At 33.4% G+C, this 26,348-nt stretch overlaps 3 protein-coding genes across 8 annotated transcripts in view; 1 reads left to right on the plus strand and 2 right to left on the minus strand.

Moving 5' to 3' along the window:
• The window catches only part of LOC123705663 (E3 ubiquitin-protein ligase TRIP12), a 46,679-nt gene extending 36,009 nt beyond the window's left edge, over nt 1-10,670 (minus strand). For 4 of the 6 annotated variants that reach the window (XM_045654582.1, XM_045654584.1, XM_045654583.1 and 1 more), the window contains exon 1: nt 10,297-10,670. The gene's annotated coding sequence lies outside the window, so the exon portion shown is untranslated. The remainder of the gene's footprint in view (nt 1-10,296) is intronic. The other 2 variants (XM_045654579.1, XM_045654581.1) reach the window with 2 other exon arrangements.
• Nucleotides 10,671-11,293: 623 nt separating this feature from the next.
• Nucleotides 11,294-14,121, minus strand: LOC123705684 (zinc finger protein 33A). The gene is made up of 4 exons (XM_045654646.1): nt 12,887-14,121; nt 12,275-12,472; nt 11,877-11,980; nt 11,294-11,806 (listed from the first exon to the last, which is right to left on the minus strand). Exons 1-4 carry the CDS (start codon nt 13,728-13,730, stop codon nt 11,339-11,341), a joined length of 1,614 nt encoding a protein of 537 aa, XP_045510602.1. The 5' UTR covers nt 13,731-14,121; the 3' UTR covers nt 11,294-11,338.
• A 619-nt stretch (nt 14,122-14,740) lies between these two features.
• LOC123705670 (coiled-coil domain-containing protein 39) lies at nt 14,741-26,071 on the plus strand. Its single transcript, XM_045654613.1, has 24 exons — nt 14,741-14,999; nt 15,147-15,255; nt 15,351-15,498; nt 15,648-15,805; nt 16,363-16,482; nt 16,565-16,666; nt 16,939-17,130; nt 17,503-17,628; nt 17,749-17,838; nt 17,939-18,065; nt 18,208-18,296; nt 18,627-18,724; nt 19,194-19,323; nt 19,506-19,700; nt 19,953-20,092; nt 20,173-20,248; nt 21,427-21,586; nt 22,070-22,235; nt 22,382-22,529; nt 23,067-23,242; nt 24,226-24,281; nt 24,385-24,503; nt 25,480-25,504; nt 25,794-26,071. The coding sequence occupies exons 1-24, from the start codon at nt 14,869-14,871 to the stop codon at nt 25,898-25,900; spliced, it is 2,988 nt and encodes a 995-aa protein (XP_045510569.1). The 5' UTR covers nt 14,741-14,868; the 3' UTR covers nt 25,901-26,071.
• The last annotated feature ends 277 nt before the right edge of the window (nt 26,072-26,348 follow it).

The raw sequence follows: 26,348 nt of genomic DNA on the forward strand, positions 1-26,348 counted from the left end.
GACCCTTCGTTTATGCCCCACGCAAAATATACAAAAGATCAAACTCTACAGAAAAGAACCACTCGGTTAGTTCTTTTCGAAACTATTAGGTAAATAAAATATAATAACTAGATATTCTTTAGGATAATTTGCCAAATTTGCAACCGACAAGTTAAGAGAATAACAGGGTTCGATACCATGACCTAACCAAATGCAACAAGAACTGTCTACCCAGGCAGAACTTGTTACTGTGTTTTTTTTTTCGGTTTTTTCTTTTGGTTTACCATGGTCCATGTATGGCTAAAACTCAGACCTGATATTTTTGTAATATCGGACTCATTTTTTAATAAATATTTTTAAGGACTTAGTTATTAAACAATATGTATACCTAAAAATACTTTTGCATTTCTTTCTTGGTTTCCGGTATATAAAGCACTTTTATATTATTTCACTGCTAGGTAGATAGCTGATCTTAATGTTAGCTATCTGCCTGTGGCTAAGGCTATTTTTGTATTTTGAATTGGAATACTATCATTCCAAAAAAATCTCATGACACATTAAATAGCGGGTTCATTCAGGATTCCTTTAAAAAAAATACTTAGCTAGCACAATTTAGTGGAAATATAATACGGGACCACACTTAAATGCACTAACACAAATATTTATACAAATACAAAAAGTGATAAGAGCTAAATTCCCAAAATAACTGACCACGTCGCGCGCCCTCTTGAAATAGTTTGATGCGCTTTAAATGAAACTAAATCGTGTTGGGAAATATGGCAAGACTAAAATATATGCATATTTCTGAATTGCCAACAAATTGGATATATGGATCTAACCTAGCAGGCAGATAAAAGCATCAAATAAATACGAAGGGACAGAAGAAATTAATAAATTTAAATGAAATAAAAATTACATAATGAACAATAACAATTTGTCGCTTAGTAAATTGCATAGCGTTATGTTGACCTAAATACACTGTAAGATATCGGTGAGAACAAAGAAGCGCAAAGACAAGAAACAAAGCACTAGCGGAACGGAGAGCATTGAATTTTCTCTTATACATTGAAGAAAAACTTATATTGCTACAGATGAATTCTTTCTTAATACGTCGAACAGTAAACACCAGAAAGGAAATAAAAGAAAAAAATAAAAAAAGTTGACAACACTGAGTTCAAAGTAAAAATTTAACTATTTTATATATATTATGTTATAACAACGCGAAAGTTTGTGACGATAGAAGCATGTTTGTTACTATGATATCACCTGAAAATCATTGAACGGATTTTGTTAAAAAAAATGTTTAAAAATGAACCTAAAAAATGTACCTACCAGAATAACATACCTACGAGCTATAAAATTAAGTACTGACTAGTATTTCTATAGCTGTTTTTAGTATTAATCTAAAAACATGAACTACACATGAACTTGAAACATGAACTTCGCTATTATAGTGAGTATAATAGCGAACTTTTCCGTACCAATATTATTTTGAGTGTTTCTATATTGTAAACAAGTCGATCCTTAAACATTATATTTAACTTTGGTGTTATGAAAAAGGGCTTAAAAATACGAATGTTACTTCAGTTAACTGCCTTGAATAAAGATCGATAAAAGTAAACCTTCCAAAGAGAACTTGTGGTTCGTGTTTCAGAGAAAGCTAGAGTGTCGCAACAATATCTTCGACATAAAGTCAAAAGGTTTTGCGGCTGTTTGAGCTTCTTGCGTCATAAAACGTTATGTACTGAGTACGTGAATATAAATATAGCTTTAATGGATGAATACATGGAAACAATTTAATAAAAGATTAAAAAAAATAATAAATAAAAAGAAAAAGTGTATCATAATTCAAAGCAGGTCATATCATTTCACAAGGAAAGATTTGTAATTTTGCATTTACAAATAAACAGAATATCTAGAAAGCTACATTATCATTGAATAAGGCAATATTTATAAGAAAAGCGCTGCGGAAGGCACTGATGATAGAACAAAACAATCCATAATTATCCAAAAAATCACTTCGTACCTATTCAAGACCGTTTTAAAAATCTATTGATTACTTTTTGAATTATTGTAACTGGGCATTCCATCAAAAGATACCTATTAAGAAGATATTTAATAAAAAATCGACTACTATTGAAACTTGCTTGAGTACTGGACTTTAAAAATTATTCCACCAACTTTCAACTGAATGGTACACTATTCCTATCCCTAAGTAGGTACCTAATTCTTCGAAAAGTATAGTATAACTATTTCAACATTTCAAAAGCAAAATAATCGTTATAGTATTAGTAAACAAGCTGTGGTTTGAAATATGTCGTCACACAGTGTACGTTTTATATCTAGGTCATTCTCGTTCTGTGAGCACGTGTATGTATTGAAATTCGTCCAATAGAGAAGCTCACCTAATTTTTTTACATTAAATAATTAAATATAACAATGAAATTAATTAATTATTAATTACTTAAGTAAGTACTTCCTTATTTTTAACCGACTTCAAAAAAAAGAGGAGGTTATCAATTCGCCCAGTATGTTTTTTTTTTTATGTATGTACACCGATTACTCCGAGGTTTCTGAACCGATTTACGTGATTCTTTTTTTGTTCGATGCGGGATGGTGTGGAATTGGTCCCATAAAAATTTTATTCGGATAGGCCCAGTAGTTTTTATTTTATGAACATTTTTGTCTGTATTTGTAAATGTTGCAAGTGCAAGTTTGAAGTCGGTTGTTTTTAACGCAGTTATTATGATTTAATTAGTAATATGACTTAAAATAATAGTAAATTTTCTCGATCGAGATACATAATCTCTGTAGTTATAATATACAAAAATGAATCCCTATTTCACTTGGTAGAAAACTCGTGAACGGCTTGACCGTTTTCGGTAATTCTTTTTTGATGTTTTCGTTATTGTCACGGTGCACTTACATCAAACGCTACAGTTAGATCAAGAGCATTCTTTTGTGATATTTTAGTGAACATTGCATAGAATCTTTTCGAACGCGCTAAGAATAACGAAAATAATGCTCTACGTCTGTTTACACTAAAAGAGTTTGATGAGCATTCGCTCGTTTGATGTAAGTGCACCGTAATCTATACTAATATTATAAAGCTGAAGAGTTTGTTTGTTTGAACGCGTTAATCTCGGGAACTACTGATCCGATTTGAAAAATTCTTTCGGTGTTAGATAGCCCATTTATCGAGGAAGGTTATAGGCTATATATCATTAAGCTATGCCACGATCAACAGGAGTGGAGCCACGGGGGTGAAACCGCGCGGAGCAGCTAGTACCGTATATTACCGATGTTGACTAGGTATGGCTGTGGAGCGACGCGTGACGGTATGAAATATGAATGCACGGAAATTACGAATATGTGAGATGACGCCTGAACCTTATGAGCGCAGATGAAAAATCGATATAATCGATGCATATTATTCGTATAAATTTATCTATTTTTCGTTACAATAGGTTCGACAAAGGAAAACGTTTACCTATATATTCTTGAAGTAATTAAAACGAGAGATTCTTGAGTTTGTGTCATATTATCTAATATAGTGTTAAAAGTTAAACCCACTGAAAAAGCTTATTTTATGATTATGTATTTGTATTTTTAAAGTACTATGAACCATTCAAAAAGATATAACAATCACTTCATTACGTAAATCACACAGTATTAATAGTTGTGTAATAAACCCCTTTAAGCACAGACCTTTACCTTAATATGTACCTTACATACCTATGACTTAAGCCTGTTAGTGAAAACCATATGAATCTATGTAGTTACTTGCGTATTCTGACGAATACATGGTAGGTATGTACTTACTTTATATACCTATGTGTATTGGTTTACTAGTTCGGTGTTTTAATAATTAAAGCTGAACTCAATTAAAAATCCATATAATATAAATTATTGTGCCTACATTGGCTAGGTACTTCACTTCAGAATTAATAAAAGAAAGATTCTCATGTAAAAACAGCTTCAGTTCGACATTTAAATACCTAAATCTATACATATAATAAATCTGTAGAAGGGTCAATTCTGTACATTGAAAATATTGAAAAAATAAATAGCAGGGGGTGTTACTGGATCGATACCAAACCCAAATATGTGATTAAAAAATTTTTTGTCTGTCTGTCTGTCTGTCTGTATGTGAAGGCATCACGTGAAAACTAGCGGTTCGATTTCGATGAAACTTGGTATAATTATACCTTATTATCCTGGGCGTAAAATAGGATACTTTTTATCCTGGAACAATACGTAGAAAAAAAATAATCTTAATTTTTCAGTTTTATCCATGGACGTTGTTCCGTAGAACCGCGAACACACGTTGCATATTATTATAGGCCTAGCCGTATTTGGGAATTGGGTCCAATAGATATTTATAAGATTTTATTGTCAGAGGTACCTACTCAAAATGGAGAAATAAACCATCCACGCGAAGACCGACATCCGCGCGGACGGAGTCGCGGGCGGAAGCTAGTACTCTAATAAACTCTTCCATACATATAAAATAGCAGTGGCACTAGTAAATACGGATTTTTTTGTTTAAGTTTAACTTGAAGATTTTAAAAGTTGCATTTAATGTGTACACGCAAACAGTTTTTCATGCGACCTTGTCGGAAATTGCATTATGAACATTACTTAGGTGTACGAACTCTTTACATGCGATAACGACTGCTGGTTGCGACTTGCGAATGAAGTGAATAAAAATTGCAAAAATAATGCCAACCAAAAAATTTAATATGATTTTATTTAGCATTTGTGCATTCTGATTTATTTCAAATTATATTACACACTAGCTTCCACCCGCGACTCCGTCCGCGCGGATGTCGGTCTTTGCGTGGATGGTTTATTTCTCCATTTTGAGTAACTCGGACAATGACATCTTATAAATATCTATTGGACCCAAATACGACTAGGTCTATAATAATACGCAACGTGTGTTCGCGGTACCTACTACAGAACAACGTCTATGGATAACTGAAAAATTGAGATTAATTTTTGTTCTACGTATTTTTCCAGGATAAAAAGTATCCTATTTTACGCCCAGGATAATAAGGTATAATTATACCAAGTTTGATCGAAATCGAACCGGTAGTTTTCACGTGATGTCTTCACATACAGACAGACAGACAAAAATTTTTTTAATCACATATTTGGGTTTGGTATCGATCCAGTAACACCCCCTGCTAGTTATTTTTTCAATATTTTCAATGTACAGAATTGACCCTTCTACAGATTTATTATATGTATAGATTCTAAAATGAATCGCATCATTTTATTAACCGCTTTACAACTTATAAATTGCACGTCATCATATTTTAATTTGATTTTTCAAAGTAAAAGCAAACAATACAAGATATAATATTCTAATAATTGAAGGGAGTCCGCCGTCGCATACAACACAGGTAATGAGAAGTGTCTAGTGTACCCTACAGCTCGTCCGGGCCGCCACAGCCGGATCGATAGAAGCGAGCTCTGCTCTGAGTAGCGAGCAGCCACCCTGCCTCCTCACCTATATATACTTCTACCGATAATAGAGATGAACGTCAGTGCTTGATTTAAGTACATACATTTAAACTATGATCGTCGCAATTTTACACCAATCAGTTTATTTATTTATTTAATCATTTATTGTACCACACCATTTAATATTACAATGTATAGTATAATATATATCTGTATGGATGCGAAGTACAAAAGGTGACCTTATCGCTTAAAAGCGATTTCTTCCAGGCCAGTTTATTTAAGAGTCTATAAAATATGAGAAAACCAATGTTTGATCGATATAATATTTTATACTTAGAATGGGAGAATTATGCCCATAACATTTTACTCAGTGTTATAAAAAACTAAATAGTAGAAAATATATTTTTATTAAGTATACATTAACTTACATTTTTATGAAATCCATCTATTTCTTTTACGCGATCGGGAATAGGTACTGAGTGCCCAATCTTTTCAAAAATAATTATGACCTCACTATCGTTGGAAACTGAAACACTGCTTTTCGGTGCATTAAACCACCGCTGCTATTGTTCTAGCATAATATTGGATTTTTTAATTTATCAGTCTCTCATCGTCAAATAATTGAATACCTATTAGGATATGCACAAATAGTGACGACAATATTATTCTAAAAAATTACGTTTATAAATGTTAATCACCATGATCGTAATTAGATGGAGAGAATTATGCCAATAATCCATTTTCTAACTTTGTACTATTCTAATTTTCGTACAAGGTGTCGTGTAAAACTAAGCAATTCAGCTATTTCAAATGTTTATCATTACCAAATCAACATGTACCTAGAAGATATTTACTGTAAGTGCATCATCATCATCATCATCATCAGCCCATATACGTTCCCACTGCTGGGACACGGGCCTCCTATGAGGGTACAGGCCATAATCCACCACGCTGGCCAAGTGCGTGTTGGCGGATGTACTGTAATGATGATGTACTGTAATGCCGGCACTACACATAGGCCAACGCGTTGGCAAGCGCGTTGGCACATGCACTTGTCCAATGTGTAGAACGGGCGTTCGCGCGCTGGTGGTAGGTATTTGAACGTTGGCCAGCGCGCTTGCGAGCTTGCCGCGCGGTTTCGGAAACATCAAAGGACACTTGTCGCAAGCTTGGCGCACCATCCACACATTGGCCGCGCGATCAGTTTGACTGTAGCAGCGATCAGGAGTGCACGTTTTATTCTTGCGGCGAATTAACACCTAACTTGACAAAATGGCGAACAATATGAGTAACGAGGAAACATTTAAATTTATTGAGCTCTATCAGAGTTAAAACTGCCTGTGGAACCCAAAAAATAAGTACCATAAAAATAAAAATGTTGTATGTATTAAAAGTGCCAAATAAATAAGGTTCTTGGACATGCCGTTTTCCTCATAATGTTTTACTTCACAAAGAGCATCCTACTTTAATATTATTTTAATATTATAAATGTGAAAGTGTGTTTATTTCTTTGTTTGTTACATCCATTTTGAATCCGTCCGCACATTGGCTCGAACCAAACCATACTGAACGACCTTCCAATGTGTGGATTACTCACAAGCGCGTTTGCAAGCGCACCGCCAGCGCGCTGGCGAATGCGCTGGCCTATGTGTAGAGGCGACATAAGTGCATGCATAGCAATTATTGATAAAAATGGTGTTGGATCATTGCATAAAATTGTAAGTATTAAAAGACCACAGACTTGTCTGAAAGCTTTGCGAAGAATGGTAAAGGGTATAGGTACAGTCGTGATGTGGCAGTCCATACATTTTGTCAATTCAGAAAACTTTGGCGGTTTCCCTTTATGGAAAAACATTGTCTTGTAATTACTAATTGCTTATATCGACATTTTTGAGCTATTCGCTGATTTTGCAAAGTAGAAGATGCTTAGAATAGGTCAGTGATGGTGGGAAGGAATACAACGTCGTCGCTATTTGGTGGGTCTAAGTGAAAATGTAATAGGACGGGTTCTAAGACTGAACCCTGAGGAACCCCAGCAAGACAATTTGCAATCGTATAGTGCAGATCTAGCTTACCCATGTTTAACAAGGAATAATCTTTTTTCTAGATAGGATCTTATTATACAGAATATTTTATGTGGGATAACATTTTCTTACAACGCGTCGTAATATTGTGGAAAAACCCTGGTAAAAGCCTGTTGAATATCCAGGTATGAAGCAGTTATAAATTATATGTTATAAACTCTATGAATCTGTTCTATGGTTGAATACTGTTTTCGTTATCCAAATAGGTGGTGTGGGATAATTTCCGATCAGTTGAGACCCTTAGACAGTTTTACCAAAAATAATATCTCCCACGGTTTTGATAGGACTGATATTAAGCTGATAAATGGTAAGCAGATAACTTTACGTTCGCGTTAAGATGAAGCAGCCACAAAAAAAGAAGATAACTCATGAGTGGACTCTTACCATATTTGTGAATCATCTAATTATTTGAGAGATTTCTAGATATGGCGTTAAATTGTTTTCTTAAAAACACACAAAAAACAAGAATGGTCAATTTCTGAGTCCTTTGATTCATTAGGCTTGAAAACAGATGGCAAGTCAAGAGCAAAAGCTTTTTTGCCTTTTCTGTATCGGTGCGTGCACGTGAGATGCCACTGCATATTTAAGTTGATGTTTTAAGAAAATTTTCTAGATCCTTGATTGGTAGAAAGCAGTTTTATCGGCACGTCGACGAGAGCACTACCATATTTTACGTAATTAACGTTTCTTTTCGATTTTGTGCTTAAAATATCTTTGGCAGTATGTTGGATGATGTACTTGATCGGAGCTCAGGAGTATTTTTCCAAGCAGCAATTGGTGAATTACTAAAATAAAGACAGGCTTGTTCCACTTCATCCACTGATACCACGGAAGGGTTTAAGTACAGAGAGATTTTCATTTACGGTCAGAGGTTGGAAATAACAGAGCCGATGGTCCATTTAATATGCGCGAGGTTGGACAACCCATCCAGAAGGTCATTTAAGGCCTGATACTATTTCAGACACTGTTTGCAAGATGTAGTTCATATTGAACCCTAACAATTATTACTAACATTAGAGTTCCCACCAGCTGCAGCATTGAAACAATTACCTAACATACTTATAAATCTGAGTGAAGTTAGTAAGCTTTTTCTAACAATAATTGCACAGCCAGTATAAGTTGTACCATCTGGAGAGGTGTAAATTGTCACGTAGGTAAATTAAGCACACATTTCACAAATAAGTTAAGATTGAAATAGTAACATAGACCATAGTATAAACAAGTCAAACTTGTAATTAAAATAAATCAGACGTTATAAAATCTTGTCTCTTTGTTTTGTTGCCATAACACAAAAATCTAGCAAATATAAAGCTGACGAATTTGTTTGTTTGTTTGAATACACTTATTACAGGAATTACTGGATCAATTTCACTGGTGGTTTTACTTGGTAGTTTGTGATTCCTTAATCATATATCAGATTATAGACTACTAGCTGTGCTTCGCGGATTCACCTGTGTGGCTCCGCTCCTGTACGTCTTAGCATAATGATATATAGCCTAAAACCTTTCTCGATAAATAGGTCATTTAATGTGTAATCTAACAACAAAATAATTTTTCAAATCGAACCAGTAGTTCCTGAGATTAGCGCCTTCAAACAAACAAACAAACTCTTCAGCTTTAGTTATATTAGTATAAAATATAAGAAAATGCTATGTTTGAAGCCAGCGGACTACTTGTTTGAGTATTTTTTCCTAGTTCTAAAAAGTTGCAACAAAATTTGAATATTAATCATAATATTATTAATAACTAGCGGTCCGCCCCGGCTTCGCCCGTGGTACATATTAACGTTTTCTCTACATAAGAACCATCCTCGTACTTCAAGGAATATAATAAAAAAAGAATTATCGAAATCGGTTCAGCCGTTCTCGAGTTATGGAATTACAACGAAAAGTGGCATTGATTTTTATATATTAGATTATTTTATAGCCCATATTAATCACATCAACAAGTAAAAAATCAAATCAAGAAGCACAATTAAAGAATGTATACTTTACATACCAGCTTCTTCAGTTCTTTATATTATGTTATAGTTTAATTCTTAGATTAGTTAACTTCACTGTTAAATGTAACATGACATGCTCTAGATACACAATGTGATATGTTGCGACCTAAATGGCATAATCAGGTGACTCACTGATGCTACAGTTTGTCATAATATTCATATCAAAATCATTGTTACATCTATTGTTACAATATTCTTTTCTCTATTAGAGATTATCTAAAACCCTAAAACTTAATCCCAATAATCAGCCAGAAACAAATATGCACAATCAATTTCTTTGTTGTTACACAGATTGATTAACAGCTGTACCTATTACAAAGCGAAATATATATGCAGGTATCTACTATATCTATAATATATATCTAAATGATATCAAATATTTTTCAACTATCATAAATTTTTTTAACTATACATGTATATAAATATGTAATTATTGATTTACCTATATTGTATTTAGAGATGCTTGATTATTTAGATACATCTCCATAGTTCATGACGAATTTTGTGGGTAGCTAAAAAATAATATTTCGAGAAATAAAACGTTGCGTCTTTCAAGAAAAAAGATAGTCTTTGTTTTCTTTGTTCTAAAAATCATCTAGAATTAATCTTATTTATTTTTAATTTTGACCTTTGTTAGGTATTGCTCAAAATAAGTTAGAATTTATTGCAATTTTCAAGGCTGCCAAATAATAAATTCCCAAAAAAATTACTTTCCCATGTTCAAAAATCCCTTTTTCTTTTTATAGATTTGACTTTACTTACCCCTGGAAGTAAATAAGATAATTAGAACTCCTGATACTAAAATTTACGTTCACAATTCGCTTCTTGGTTCATTAGTATCAACTCGACAAAAACTAAGCGAATAAAATACGACGTAATAAATCGCTAAACCTGCATTTGTCGTGATGTTCGACGAATCATCGAATCGATTAATTTTTAACACACCTTGAATTTTCCAGTATGTATTTTATTCACCAAATTCACTTTTAGTTCACCAAACGACACTGTTTCAAGTCCACTTGACACTGTTCAATTTTGATCCATGATGATTTCAACAATTCAAAAACTTGGAACAAAAACAGCTGGCCGATACCAACGCGTGTTTTTTTTTCGAAATAGCGAAGCTCACAAACACATTGACATTGTTTTTCACAATGGTAATAAAGTGATGTGCATAAACCAAGCATAAACCGATTATTAATATCGGTTTAGGTTTTTCTACGGTGATACTTTTAAATTTCTTAATCTTTAACATTAATACAATTCCAGAATGAAAAGTAGTAAGATTTTCTCATCTCATTTATTTAAATATTAGGAATATCCTCTGGTACAAATTACATCAACATAAACATTGCAAAATAAAATAATTTCATAACTATATTTTTCCATCATTATTATGTAATTTTATTGGTCTTCTTATATCAAGCTTGTATAATATTTTCTATTACATAAATTATTAATCATAATCGTAGGGAGCATATGCGTGTAATGTCACATTGACAACCTGCTATTCGAAGATTGTACCGTTATCCAAAGTAATTTGTTTGTTATTTTTTTCAGAATAGCTTCATTTTAATTACCTCGGATTGGATGGGATTATTATATTCGAGTTGGAGTCAGACATTGATCAGACCTTACCTATTGTAATTAATTAATGAAAAACTATGATTCGCGGTAAGCGTGCATTATAAACATAAAACAGTGCACATCATACATAACGGGTCGCAATAAGGTAGTTTGGGAAAAATTAAACGAAATGTTGAAATATCAATATTATATACACATCATATAATGTAAAAACTTATTATTCAAGTATATGTAAGAAATCATCTTCATTTGATAAACACAAATTTTTCAAAATGTCTGATGGTGAGGGTATATTTTTTTCATCAATAGGAATAGAGTCAATTAGTTCTTCCAAATTTGAATCGTATCCTTTATCATTCTGCATATTATGTTCCTGAATTGCTATCATTTTATTTTTCACAATAGTACCTTCACTTGAATTTCCGGAAACACAATTGGAAATAATGGAAAAATTTTCCGATTCTAAATCTTCTAATGATAATTGTGCACTATTTCTAACTAATTCGGCATTTGCTTCAGATACTTCTACATAATTTGGTTTTTGGGAATGGTCAGTTTTTTTAATTGTATCATTTGTGTTGTCATGATCTGAATTTATTTTTTTCAATTTTTCGACTAAATCCGTTGATTTTCGTACCACCGCACCTGGCGGTTGAGCCTGACATTTATGTGTTCGTTGGGAAACCTGTAATAAAACAGCGTTTACAGCGAAATGTAATTTTCATCGGTTTATGTATTAAAAAATACCTACACACCTTGTATCTAAAACTTTTTTCACATGCGGTACATTTATATGGCATTGCCCCAGTATGTATTCTCCTATGTACTAAATATGAAACTCGTTGACGAAAACATTTACCTAGAAAATAAACAATTATAAATCAATAAAAGTTGCCTAGACATAATTGCGCATTGTATGCATTTCATTTCGCAAATAGCAGGCAGGTTATCCACAAGGTTATCCGTTTTATTCGCTAAAAAAAATAGAATTTAAAGTACAGTTAAAGTTTTATAATTCAATTCATAAAAACATAGGTAAATACTACTTTCATAGGACGAGAGTCGAGACTAGAAGAAAGAGTTACCTAGACCAAGTTTCGTACACGGTAGGAATATTTTAATTTTGTATAGGTACTTATAAAATATTTCTCACCACAAGTTTCACACGCAAATGGCTTTTCACCCGTGTGTATACGTTGATGATTATGTAAAGTAGATAATTCCTTGAAGGCTCGACCACAAAAATTACATACGTGTGGCTTATCATCGTTGTGATACAGAAGATGCTTGTGGAAGGACTGTTGAAATGTAAAGGTCTTGTTGCATTGCGTACACGCATACGGAGTTTCACCTGAACAGATTTTATATGCATCAGAATATATATGTTAAAAAACATTAATTAATATTGGTTAAGTAGGTATATCAATTATTCTTCATTTTTTATCTTACAATAATTTTCTATTCGCTTAACTACTTAGTACCTATCTGAAATTGCCGGATAAGTTTAAATGCTACTTTTATTGGAAGATAACCAAATTTAGAAGGAATAATTCTTGTTCGATTAAGAAAATAAACATATTATGATGACTAAAAAAATACGGCTCGAGGAAATCTCGAAAATCAGCTAGATTTACATAAATACCTTAGATAAAAACCTACTGAATAATATTTTGTATGCTCCTTTAGAACAGCGATAGCTTATACATTGTTAGCTATTATCTATCATATTATCTCTATTGTTAATGTATTTAAAAGGATTATTAACCTGTATGAAGACGCTTATGTTTTTTCAAGAAATACTTAGTAGTGAAAAATTTATTGCACACATCACATTGCCATTGTTTTCCATCTGTTCTTAAATATTCTGTTGGTTTCTCTTCTACATTAGGAACATTTGTACCATCATTTTTATTAAAAGACTCTTCAGTGTTTGAATTTGTTTTATTCTTATGTGTAAATCCATAGTGTGCAACCCTTAAATGAACCATAAGAGACCCGCGCATTTTGAAATTTTTTGAGCAGAGGTGGCAATTATATTTTGTAACGGAATTATCTTTGTCTTCAAAGTTATGTATAATACTGTTGTGCATTTTTAAAATACCTTCATTCACAAATTGTACACCGCAAATGTTGCATTTATTTGCACTTTGCATTAACGAGGTTTCATTTTTTATTGTGGATGAAATAAATAATGGATTAGCAACCACATTATCAGAACTAATAACAGGCATTGTGTTCAACGCAACAACAGGTAGTTTTGGATATATTTTCACAAATTTTACTGGAGCACATGATGTTGAAGTACTTGGTTTATTTTTAGCTCTACACTTTTTCTGTTTTTCCACCACTGTCAATTGTTTTTCATTAGTATGCAATTGTTTAATGTCTAATTCTCTGTTTTGTAATCCTTTTTTAAAAGGAATAATGCTGACATGACTAAATAAGTGTATTGTTAACTTATCCAAACCTGTTACCTCTTCTTGGCAGATAGGACACACAATGTTATGAGTCGAAACGTATATTAATCTATCTCTTAACGATTGCGCTGTATTAAAAACTCCAGTGTGTAAACATATAGGGCACGGAAGAGAAGCTGCGTCGCCACTCATTTTAACAAAAATATTTTTAAAATCACGACTATGTTAGTAAGATCCTTCAGAGTTGAGCGTGATACTAATCTACATGCAAGTTATTTTGGGAAGATTGCGTACGTATATTTTTGGCAGCTTTACAAATAACTTCATCTTCACATTTCTAGCTACTTTTTGTATCGAAGTCCATACTTTTAATTTACTTAATTATGAAGTTAATTATAAAAATAGCTTGTTTAGTTGTTTCAACGATCTGTGTATCTAAAAGAAATGCGTGTTATACAACTTATAACTCAAGAACGGCTGAACCAATTTTAATGATTTTTGGTTCGCTGGATTTCTGTACACTTATATTAGCATTATATAAGGAACAAACAATAGACGGAGCTGGCAAGAGCAGCTACTTGTTTAGTAAGAATATTAATAATCGAATATATATAATTAATCTACCATATGCACACCATATGTAACTAGAACGATATATTTTTATAATCGTTGTCAATTATTTTCTAAGCTATTGTGAAATAAATCGAGCATAGAAAATAGAAACATCAAAATATAAGCCATGCTTGGCTAGAGATAGGATTTTTGGCCCGCATCTTTTTCTGTTAGCTGAATCAAATATAATATTAATTACATTATTATTAATTATAATTATAATAGCTTCCAAATATATTAAGACACAATCATAAATTAAAAATAAAATAAATTTTGCAATTATATAATATTATTCCTTTTGATTCAATTGGAAATCCAAATTACAAGAGCGTACATTAGGTAAGACCAAGGGTAAACCATTATAGCTAAGCATTATAGTTGTTTAGATGACTAAACACTACACAACCAACAGTTTTTTTAATTTAGTTTTTTTGAAACGCCCTCGTCCATGTCTCGAAGATGTCTCGCCTTTATTTTTATTTTAAAAATGATTCCGATTTTACGATTTTTTTTGTTTATAATTTTTTCATACCTAGTACCACAGATCCTAGTACCTACCTACCCATACTTTCAAGTTTCGAAATGTCAAATCATGACATTGACGTGAGAATAAATATTTTGAATCCGTTGTTTGGGTTGTATTTTTATGTTCGATCAAACGATTTATGAAGTATTTCTTCTCCGTTTACATTTTGGAACAACTTCTTAAATATTGAAAATGAGTGAGACTAGTACAAAAGTGCCAGGTTACATGGCCCAATTATTGGAAGAACTTGGATGGAATCAAGGCACAAGGATTCCCTTAGCTAATCCAGACAACCAGAATTTAGAAACACTTCTTATATCAAGGTACAAAGCCAAGCACTGCAAAATCAAACCTAACTCATGTACAATTTAGATATATTTTACATTTACGTGTTGTCAATTTTTAATAGTTTATTTTGAGTTTAATGTTATATTCAAATTTAAATTTACCATTTCATTCACATTTTACAGACAAGATGAAATACAACGCCTAAAAGAAGCATTAATTTTACAAAATCAAAAAAGATCTGATCTCAATAAATATAAAGAACATGTTCATACTGAATATCAGGAAAATACAGTAAGTATTTAATATTTATTAATAATATATTTTCCCATGACACATAAATGTCTTGTCAAACATTTATTTGCTGCAAATTATTATTTGTATTTTAGCGTTTACTGTTTGCCAATAAGCAACAGTTAGAGCAGGAAGTGAAGCTGCGTCAGCTGTCTTGCAATGAAGCAGATCGCCTAGATCGAGATGTCATTGATTGTAACAAAGAGGCATCAACTATTAATACAAGGATTGATAGATTACAGAGTAAGTTCTTTTTATCACAATTCTATAATTTTATATCTTTAACTTGCTAATATTATATTTAGAGGCTTATTTATTTTGAATTTTTTTTAAGGAACTCAAAAATTTAAAGATAGTTATAAATTGTCTTTTTATATAAATAAATATTTCAGCAAACATTGCAAAGCTTCTCAAGAAGGCTGATTCTTTGAAAAGTGAAGTGTGTGGGGAGCGTGGAGCTTTGCAAGAATGGAGGGCCGCTTTAGAAAGAAGCGCTGGTGATATATCGGCTATTGAACAATTCACTAAACAAGATTTATCTAAAGCTAAAGTAATTATTTTATAATTAATACTAGCTTAACGCCCGCGGCTTCGCCCGCTTTCTCTAAAACGATTTGAAATTTAAACTATCCTATCTCTCAAGTTGGATTTAACTGCACATGGTGTGCGAATTTTATTATAATCGGTTAAGTGGTTTAGGAGTCCATTGAGGACAAACATTGTGACACGAGATTTATATATATTAAGATAAAACACCAATTTTATAATAGAAATATTATCTATGTACATACTCCATGTGCTTTTTTTGTACTCAAATAATAAAAATAATAAATAAATAAATAATAAATAAAAAAAGAATTAATATGTGTCAAAAATAAATCGAATTAGTCTTGATTTTTATTTTTACTGTAACTTTTAGTAACTGAATTTCATTGATGAGGTATTTGTTAAGCAAGGAATTTAATCATGCCGATAAGAATTAATATGTGTCAAAAATAAATCGAATTAGTCTTGATTTTTATTTTTATTGTAACTTTTAGTAACTGAATTTCTTTGAAGAGGTATTTGTTAAGCAAGGAATTTAATCATGCCAATTTTTTTTTGTAGAATTTAGAAACAAAAAGGCAGAAATTGAAGATCGAACATGATTGTGTGCACGAGCGTTTGGTACAACTTGTGTCCAACCTTAGTGCAGAGGAAAGGGCATGTGAAAGGATTTCTGTTCAGGTTATTTTCTTAATATTAATACTATTGATAATAGTAATTAAGAGTTGTTTGACTAAGTGTTTAAATATCCATATGTATTTAGGTTATGGAAGGTATGGAGCAACGAAAACAGATGATGTCAATGTGGACGGGTGCAGTTGAAAATTTACGGCAGCGGGATACAGATATACGTCACATCAGAGAGGTAAAATATTTAGCTTATAATTATAATTATTTTATTAACCCTTCTAGTATGTTATGTCATGATTCCCTTGAGTTGCATATCATACCTACATAAAAATGAGTTTATATGTTCAATTTTCAATATGTTTTTTCTCAGTGTCATGTTTGATGGTTGTTTTCTATAAGCAGTATAATAGAAAAAATAATATCATAGGAAACTACCTTTATTGTTTTAACCAAATAGTTTTAAAATAATATACCTATAAGCTAATTGATTTCAAATCCATATTCCAGGATTATGCTGTATTAGATACAGAAGCGAACAACCTAGCGGAACAGTGTCGTGATCAGCAAGCGTTCTGTGACCAGCAACAAGGCAATAATGCAGACGCACAGCGAGAGAATATGGGCCTCGCGCAACAGCTGAGTCAGATACGGCTGGCGTATCAGGAGACGTTTGATGATAATGTCACTTTAGATAGTGAGGTATGGTGCTGAATATTATAATTTTATTGGAGAGAAAGAACTGTCATCACTATCCAGAATTAATAAAGGATGTATAGAAAAGCTTTGTGTCATATCCTTTAAAATTACGTAAAATTAAATTTATTGAAAAAATGAAGCTGTAATTTATACAAGTAAACTAAGTATTTTAATTATTATCAGACTTTCGCCTTATATTTTTACAGGTAATTTATCGCTTATCTGCTGCATACACTTACGAAATTCATTTAAAATGATTGTATTATGATAGTTCATCAAAAAATAGATACCTGCAAAATCAAGCATGGGGAATTGGGATCCTAGGCTATGATTAAAATACTTAATAATATATAACACTTAATTTTAAATTTATAGGTACAAAGTTTGCAACGCGTGTCCAGCAACATGATAAGTGGACTGGAAAAACTGCATTCCGAAAATAGACAACTAATGGACGAACAACATCGCAAGGATGTCGCACTGCAGGCTGTTCACAGTAAAGTTAGTTTTCTTCATAATATTATAATGTATTTTATTTTCTTTGAAATAAAGATTAAACTGTTTTAAAATCATAATATACTTGTGGGCTTATGTTTTGATTATGTTTCTCTTATTTTGTAGATCAAAGAACTAAAAGAAAAACTTCTAGAGTCAACTGACAAATCAAAAAGTTCAGAAAAACGGGCCAAGGAGCTGGAAGACATGCTGAATGTAAGATAAGATTTTTTATACTTCTGGAAATAATTACATTTATTTATTCCTTTTGGTTTTTGTATGTGTAGTGTTATTAACATTATGATTTTTCCATTAGGAAGAAGAAAGATATGCAAGCCAACTAACAGTGAACCAACAACGTGCCATGCACTGTTCATTTGTTGAACAGCAGAAGTTATTAGCTCTTAAAAATGAAGAGAAGCTGTTTCATATGCAGCTGAAAGGTATTGATTAACATTATTTTATTTTAGCTTAAATTTTGGAGGCTACGCATGATTTGTAACAAGATCAAAAAATCGGTAAGAATAAAATAATAATTAAAAATATGATAAATAAATATAAGTATATAAAATATTTGTTTTTTAGCGTCAAAGGCTATAATGAGCAAACTGGACAGCAAACAGCGTAGTGTTGAAAGAAGTTTACAAAGTCAAAAGGAATCGCTTTATGGTATTGTAAGTAGGTCCTTTGTTATATTTAAATACAGGAATACAACGGTACAAGACGTTAGAGGTATTAATTTTTCAGGATAAACATTAAACAATCCAGATTATCAATAACTGTGTAAACATTTTAAAAACAATCTTATGAAATATCCTTATTCTATAATACTCAAAACTTTCGCCCTTTCTTGTTATATAGAGTATTTTATTTAGAAACATACATTTTTAACTAACATTTTAGATATAAAAAATGCTCATTGCTCATTTGCTCAAATTCGACTCAATACTGATCAAATTGAATCAAACAATTCATTTCACATAACAAATAATCGGTAATTGCAGTGTTACCAAGTTGAAACTATTGGTGCTCAAGTAGCTCATATGGAAGGCGCTAAAGCCGAACGCGAATGCTCAGCAGAGCTCGTTGAGAGAGAAAACAGGTTTCATTCTATATACAGTATACGCACATTTGCACGCACTATTTGCGTGTGTTGCACGTGTGAGCACACATTATGTTCATGTTGTTCGAGATTTCCAGTTATATATTTATAATTTGTATTGTTGTGTAGTTTAAAGATAAGTAATTAGAAGTATCATCCAAAGAAAATTGCGATTATTTCTGACATATATTCATATAGACTTGTTCCTATCGTAAGTACATAATATAAAAAATAGTAACAGTATGATAAAAATAGTAATACATTCAGTAATGCTGCGAGAAACCACGTAGAGATCGCTGTCACTACCTGTTGCTTTGTTTGTACAGTATTTTATGTTTCAATATTTTATAATGTAGATACTAAGTACGTACTTATAAAAAACTCTAAAATTTTATTTGATAATAAATGTATGGAATAGAACGTTATAGTTATAATCAAGTAGATTTAGTTTTAAATTATATAATTTCAGACTTAAAGAGGTGCGTGCGCGTCACGCCGCTCGCGTGGCGACGTTGGAACGACATTCCGGAAAATTGTATGATGACATGCGTCGACTTACAAGAGATCTTGAATTTAAAAGCGGAGAACATTGCAAGCTGGTACGTAACTATGTTTTACATATTTACTGCGTTTCATATATGGTGCATTTTTTATTTCCCTTGTGCTAATAAAAAAAAAATAAGTAAAAGTATAAAGTAGCGTAAAAAAAATCGATTTTCGTGTGTCCTGTTATCTATAGACTTAATTCTACATTTTCTATCAACCATTTTTAACTTTTCAGCAAAGTCGTCTCAAAACATCCATGTTGAACGTCGAGGGTGGGGAGAAAGAATTACGCGCTCGCCGCGACACCTGGCGTCGCTTGCGTGTTGAAGAAGCGCTGATGAGGCTACGGGTCGCACACGCTACTAGGGCCCTCGCTGGCTTGGATGATACTGCGTTCACGCTCGACAAGCAGAGGCTGCAGTTGGATGCGGTAAGTTCTTGTTCTAGAAACATCCATGTTAAACGTAGAAGGAGCTACTACTGTTGGATGCGGTATGTGAAAATAAAGTCATAATATGATCTTAGTAATTTATTAAAATTATTAATCGTGAATAGATACATGTTTTAATCAGCTTCATCTGCAAGGAAAATAGCTAATAATGTATTTATACTATAATCAGTGATTTATTGATGTTCTGAATGAAAAGAAACTGAATTATAATATATATTAATTTTATGTCAGGCAATGAACGAGCGCCTTGTAGAGATCGCAGCACGCCGAGATATGTTCAGCGTGCAGAAAAGAGCGCTGTTTGAAGATATTGGAAAGATTCGCTCCGAAATAAGAGAGAGGGAACAGCGGATTGAGCAACTGATCAAAAGGTCGGCATTAGATATTAATGATTAGTACTCGGTTATGTTTGCAGTCTGTGGTTAATTTATCATGTATATATTTATTTCAGATATGACATATTCATAGCTTCGCTGGGGAAAGATGAATCTGGACAGCAACTGTCAGTGACATTCTTTAAGATAAAGGTAATAAAACATTCTATTATTATTAACGTTCATTTTTTAATTGCAAAATAATATAGATACAAATCAATATATATTATGTAATAGTGATTCAACCCATTGACCACCGATCGGGAATAGACACAATAGATTTTCTATTGTGTCTGTGATTCCGGGGGCTGAGGCAATAAAAACAAATTGCCGATATTTTCAAACTGGGTAGAATTAAAACGGATCGATTAGTCTCACTTTTTTCGGATCAAACGAGTTATGATTAACATGGAAATGTAGTAAAAATAGTAAAAATTAAACGGAACAAATGACGTGAGTCGTGAGACAGCTTAGATTACAAGGGACAATATGGTAGTTCATGACGGCACAAGTGTAGTCAGAATCTAGGGAACGGAGAGGGCGAAACATCGTGTAGCGGGTATCATGCCTCAGATAATTACCATGACCGACGCGACGATTACCTCTATTTAGAGCGATACGACAACGATGAATTTCATGGAAGGTTTTGGTGGTTAGGAATTATGGATACTAAATTAGATGTAGTTTTCCGAAGCATTTTAGTTCGATTGAGAAGTGAATAGTACTGTGTGTTGTTGTAGCGTGGTAACTTCACTCACAATCGTCCGTCACAAAGTCGTCAAAATGTGTTGTTGCGGCATTATACAAACCATTTAACATATTATTGCCTTGTAGTAATGTTCTGAGTTCTTTGCACCGCTCTTTAGAAAACTCTGCCTAAACACACGTGGGCAGAGTTTTCCTTCGAACTATTTGTGCGTCATTTCGAGGCTTATGGTTTACTAGCGATCCGCCCCGGCTTCGCCCGTGGTACCTACATGTTTACGTTTTTTTTCATAAGAACCATCCTCGTACTTCAAGGAATAAATTCCGCAGAGCATGCGATGACAGAATTTTTATTAAGGATTTTTTTACACCTTGGGTTACATTATTGCATTTTTGGTAAGTATCTCTAATTTTTTTGAAAATGCAATATAGCCTATGTCGCTCAGTGAAGATGCAGCTTTCTAATGGTGAAAGAATTTTTGAAATCGGTCCAGTAGTTTATACGTGAAAACCATACATACATACATACATAATTATAAAACTTTCCTCTTTATAATATTAGTATAGACTATAGACTATAGAAGTATAGATTGTACGTGAATGTTACAACATGATCGCGCGTGCAGTTCGCAGCGGAACGCGCGGAGCTGCGCGAGCGCGGCGCGGCGCTGGACGCGGACATCGGGCGGCGCGAGCGCGACATCTCCGCGCTGGAGGCGGCGCTGCGCGTGCTGCACGCGGCGCACACGCACTTCCTGCACCACGTGGCGCCGCTGCAGGACGACAGTCAGTGTTCACGAGTTAAAAAAAAAAGAATCACGTAAATCGGTTCAGAAACCTCGGCGTAATCGGTGTACATACATAAAAAAATATACCGGCCGAATTGATAACCTCCTCCTTTTTTTTGAAGTCGGTTAAAAATTGAATCGATCAATCTTTAAATTTATTCTCGAGTTCAATTTTATTTAAAACTAGCTGTGCTCCAGGGTTTCACCCGCATTGCTCCGCTTTTGTTGGTCCTAACGCGAACGTGATGATATATAGCCCATAGTTTTCCTGGATGAATAGACTATCTAAAACCAAAATAATTTTTATTTATCAGACCAGTAGCTCCTGAGTAATCTCAGCGTTCAAACAAACAAACAAACTTTTCAGCTTTATTACAGCTATTAGTATAGATTAGTCACGAAACCTCTAGTACAAAAATAAAGCAATATTATAATATGGTGATGTCATAAAAAATCTACAAACTATTACATTGAATTACAGCTCCCGAAATAGAAGAATTGAACAATCTCACAAAGGAATACTATGAAAAGCGTGAAGAGCTCAAACAGTTGAACAACAAAATAGCGTCCCTCGAACAGATTGTGTCAGACGCGAGTTCTCGTTTCACTATGCTCAATGATAAGTGCAAACAGCTGTCTGCTAAAGAGTAAGTTGGATACTAAATAAATAAAAAATAAGTTAATAATTTGATATATGAATTCCTGGAGCATATCATAATTTTAAAGGTAATGATTATTACAATTTTACGTAACATTGTAACGCAATCCATCATTTTTAACTTATTTTTTATAGAGCGGACTACGAGAACGATCTAGAGGGCGCTCGTGAACGTGTGCAGCGGCACAAGAGCCGGTTACAGAACGCACAGGACGTTGTGAGAGTTAACGCGAGACGCGCCAAGAAACTTGTGGAGGGCGAGGAGGATTGGAGGATCTTTCAGGTACTGTGACGATTTACTTTGAGATTGTAACACGATATGATAAATTATGAGACTGCAGTACGTATATTTTTATACAAGAATTATTATAAAGATGCCCATTTGATTGTATCTTTATATTTTTTGTATCCTGAAAAACTTAACGACCGATTTTACTGCTGAAATTCTTTTACTGATAGTCATGACGAAAATACTGAATAATCGCGCTTTAAATATTTTTTTAAAATCTTTGTAATTTTTGTAAGTATTATATAGTACCTGTATATATCTTATATTAATATATATAAATCTCGTGTCACAATGTTTGTCCTCTATGGACTCCTAAACCACTTAACCGATTATAATAAAGTTCGCACACCATGTGCAGTTCGATCCAACTTGAGAGATAGGATAGGTTTTATCCCGGAAATCCCACGGGAAAGGGAACTATGCGGGGATTTCTCTGAAAACGCGGGTGAAGCCGCTAGTTATATATTGTAAAGTACCCGCAAAGCGTTGAAAATGCCATACATGAGAAGTGTAATAATATTGTGTCTGCAGATGTCGATATGGAGCCGCAACTACGGCGAGGCGGCCGCGAGCGCGGTGCAGGCGCTGGGCGAGCTGTGCGCCGCCTGCCCCGCCGCCGCGCCGCGCCTCGCCCACGCGCTCGCAGCGCCCGACCTGCGCCAGCATCTCACCGCCAACCAGAGGCGGCTGCAGGCGCTGCTGCAGAGGTACGTACGTGGGACGTTCATGGAATACAGTACAGTACTCCAAAATGAATAATGCGCATGCAGATCTTCGCCAATTATCGTATTTCCAAAAACAACCCCCTACTAGAAGTATGGCAAATATAATAATGGTCACATTTTATCAAATACTCTCCAAAAATCCAAATGCAATACTGGTACAAAAAGTTTGGCGAAAAAAAAAAATTTTTGCAGATTTTCGGCGGTATGGCGACCATTTGGAATCGTCCGAAAAGTATGGCATAGCGATTTTCGTAAATGGCTGCACGACGATGGTTACCTGTGCAAAAGTTAGCCTGGTACAAATGGTTGAATTGTTTTTTTTAAATCAACACATTCGCGTCGGTATGGCGGGCTGTAAGTCACACCGGAAAAGTATGGCATGACACTACCGCCTACTTCTTTTTTATGGGCTATCGGTAAATTCTAAAATTTTTGTGTTACAAATCGTTTGACTTCGCTATTTTTACGACGAGTTCGACTAACGCCCACGCGACTAAGCCGCCGGTACCAGTGTTCACACCATCGTTTTTCTTTTTGTCATTGCGTACTAAGACCCCTGTAGAACCGCCATCCTGTTACAAATGACTCGAAATTTTGTGTCAGTATCTCCCGGTCTAAAACTATGCATGAAGAAAATACATTTAACCACTCTATATACATAATTATCGTCTTCGGAGGCTCGGGGAATATGACAGTTGCCGAACAGTGACAAATTTTTCTATGCGCATTATCAGTTTGGGAGTACTGTACTCGCCATTCTTTATGGGCGTCGGTACGAATTTGCGCATGGTAGACGGGGAGCCGGAGCGGCCATATAGTTTGGCGAGCCGTTGAATCTATTCTGTATTCCATTTTTCTGATATCACATTACGTAATCCTTCAATTTTGCTTTAGACTTCTCGGTAGTTTCGGATATAATTAGTTATTAAAATTGTGATCATAATATTTAAAATCTTATATTGCAGGATTATATCGGAAGGAACGGGTTCTCGAGTAAGAGAATCTATACAAGATCTAGACGGTAAAACATCAAAAAAAAATTTTTTTTTTTCTTTATCGAATTAAATTTTTTATACTATAAATCAAAGTTATAAACGCGAGCCTTTCCATCTTTTATTTTACAGAAACTGTCTTTTCAAGTTCATCAGAATCTATCAGGAGTGGGGTTAGCATCGCCAGCGGCTATACTAAGAGAATATCAGCATTTAGGAGGTCTCTTGCACCTAAGGTCCAGGAGTCTGCGGTAAATATTGTTATACTTTTATTTAAATTACTGTTAGTTGTATTTGAAAACAAAAATCTAGATTTTCAACTCTACTGAGGCAGATACGTTTTCTATATACATTTAATAAATCTGTAGAAGGGTCAATTCTGTACATTGAAAATATTGAAAAAATAAATAGCAGGGGGTGTTACTGGATCGATACCAAGCCCAAATATGTGATTAAAAAAAATTTTGTCTGTCTGTCTGTATGTTCAGCAATCACGTGAAAACTAACGGTTCGATTTCGATGAAACTTGGTATAATTATACCTTATTATCCTGGGCATAAAATAGGATACTTTTTATCCCGGAAAAATACGTAGAAAAAAAATCTTAATTTTTCCGCGCGGACGGAGTCGCGGGCGGAAGCTAGTATGTAATAAAAATGAAATAGGGCTTTATTTTTATACTAGGTTTCCGCCCGCGCAGTCAAAGAAAAACCCGCATAGTTCTCGTTCCCGTGGGATTTCCGAGATTGCGTCATTTTCCCGGGATAAAAGTAGCCTATGTCCTTTCTCGGGTATCAAAATATTTCCATACCAAATTTCATGAAAATTGGTTCAGTAGTTTAGGCGTGATTGAGTAACAGACAAACAGACAGAGTTACTTTCGTATTTATAATATTAGTATGGAAGTATGGATTTAACTTAGTAACAATGTCTACCTTCTTTACAATAGATATAGCTTAGGTAACTAAGAAATAATTAGCATAAAATCGATTAGGTAGGTTTTTAGTTTCCTTGGTTGTTAGGAATTCACATTCACTGGTTACCTATTCATGGGTTAAATATTGCTCTCATTCTAGTCTATATAAATAGATTTAAATACAGTTCATTTCTTATGTTATTCACCAACAGAATAATTCAATCAATTATTCCAACTACAAGATAAAGTTTTGAAAATATATAGCTGTTGGTATTTATTATAATATTAAAGCCATGACTGTCTTGTTACAGTTGATCGAAGATATTCCTGAGCAGGGTAAGCATTTATAATTTAAATGATAACACATCGCACACTAGCTATAATTTTCCAAGTTTAAAAATACACTTTAATTTGCTACTATCTTCTAATACCTACTAAAAAATAAATTATTTATTGAAATTTGTTAACTCCATTGCTCTCAAGTACGTTTTATCATTGTTTCGCTAGTTTTGTGAAAGCGTAAAAATCACTCATTTACAATAATTGTAGAGATTTATTGAGAAAGTGAATAATTGTCTAAAGAACTAAAGGTGATCAAGTCATGTAATTATTTGTCATTACTCAGCTCGTCGTTCAACGGTGTCTTTGCGTGTGGTGACTCTGGGCTTGGAAGAATCTTCGCCAGCGATGCATCCTATAGCTAGTGCGCGATCACGAAAATCATTTAGATAATTTTATTGTCTTGTTGATTTATTAGTATGTATTACTTTTTATTCATTTTTTAAACATTCGTTTGCAATTTGGAGCCTTGTTGCTATGCTTGTATCTTCATAAATGTTTGGTTCGGTGGAACCAAAAAGTTTTTAATTATTTTTATGCTAATAAAAATATCCACAGTTCAAATATTTTCGTTTTATTTTTACGCCTTAAATGTGAACAATAAAAAAAGTAATAAAACCATCATATTTTATTTCTACAATTTATTAGATTACAAATTTTCATACCAGAATTTTACACCACACATTGTCTTTTAAAATATTAATACTATTTAAACAGGTTGGCAAGAAAAAATGTTAACATTAAAATAATATCAGGTGGGTTTAAACATTATTGTCAACAGCTTGCTTTTGTTGCTTTGCTCAAGCATCTAGGTTGAAGTGAAATTGTCTAAATTGTGAGT

The sequence above is a fragment of the Colias croceus genome, chromosome 2, assembly GCF_905220415.1.
Source record: "Colias croceus chromosome 2, ilColCroc2.1".
Classification (NCBI taxonomy): Eukaryota; Metazoa; Arthropoda; class Insecta; order Lepidoptera; family Pieridae; genus Colias; species Colias croceus.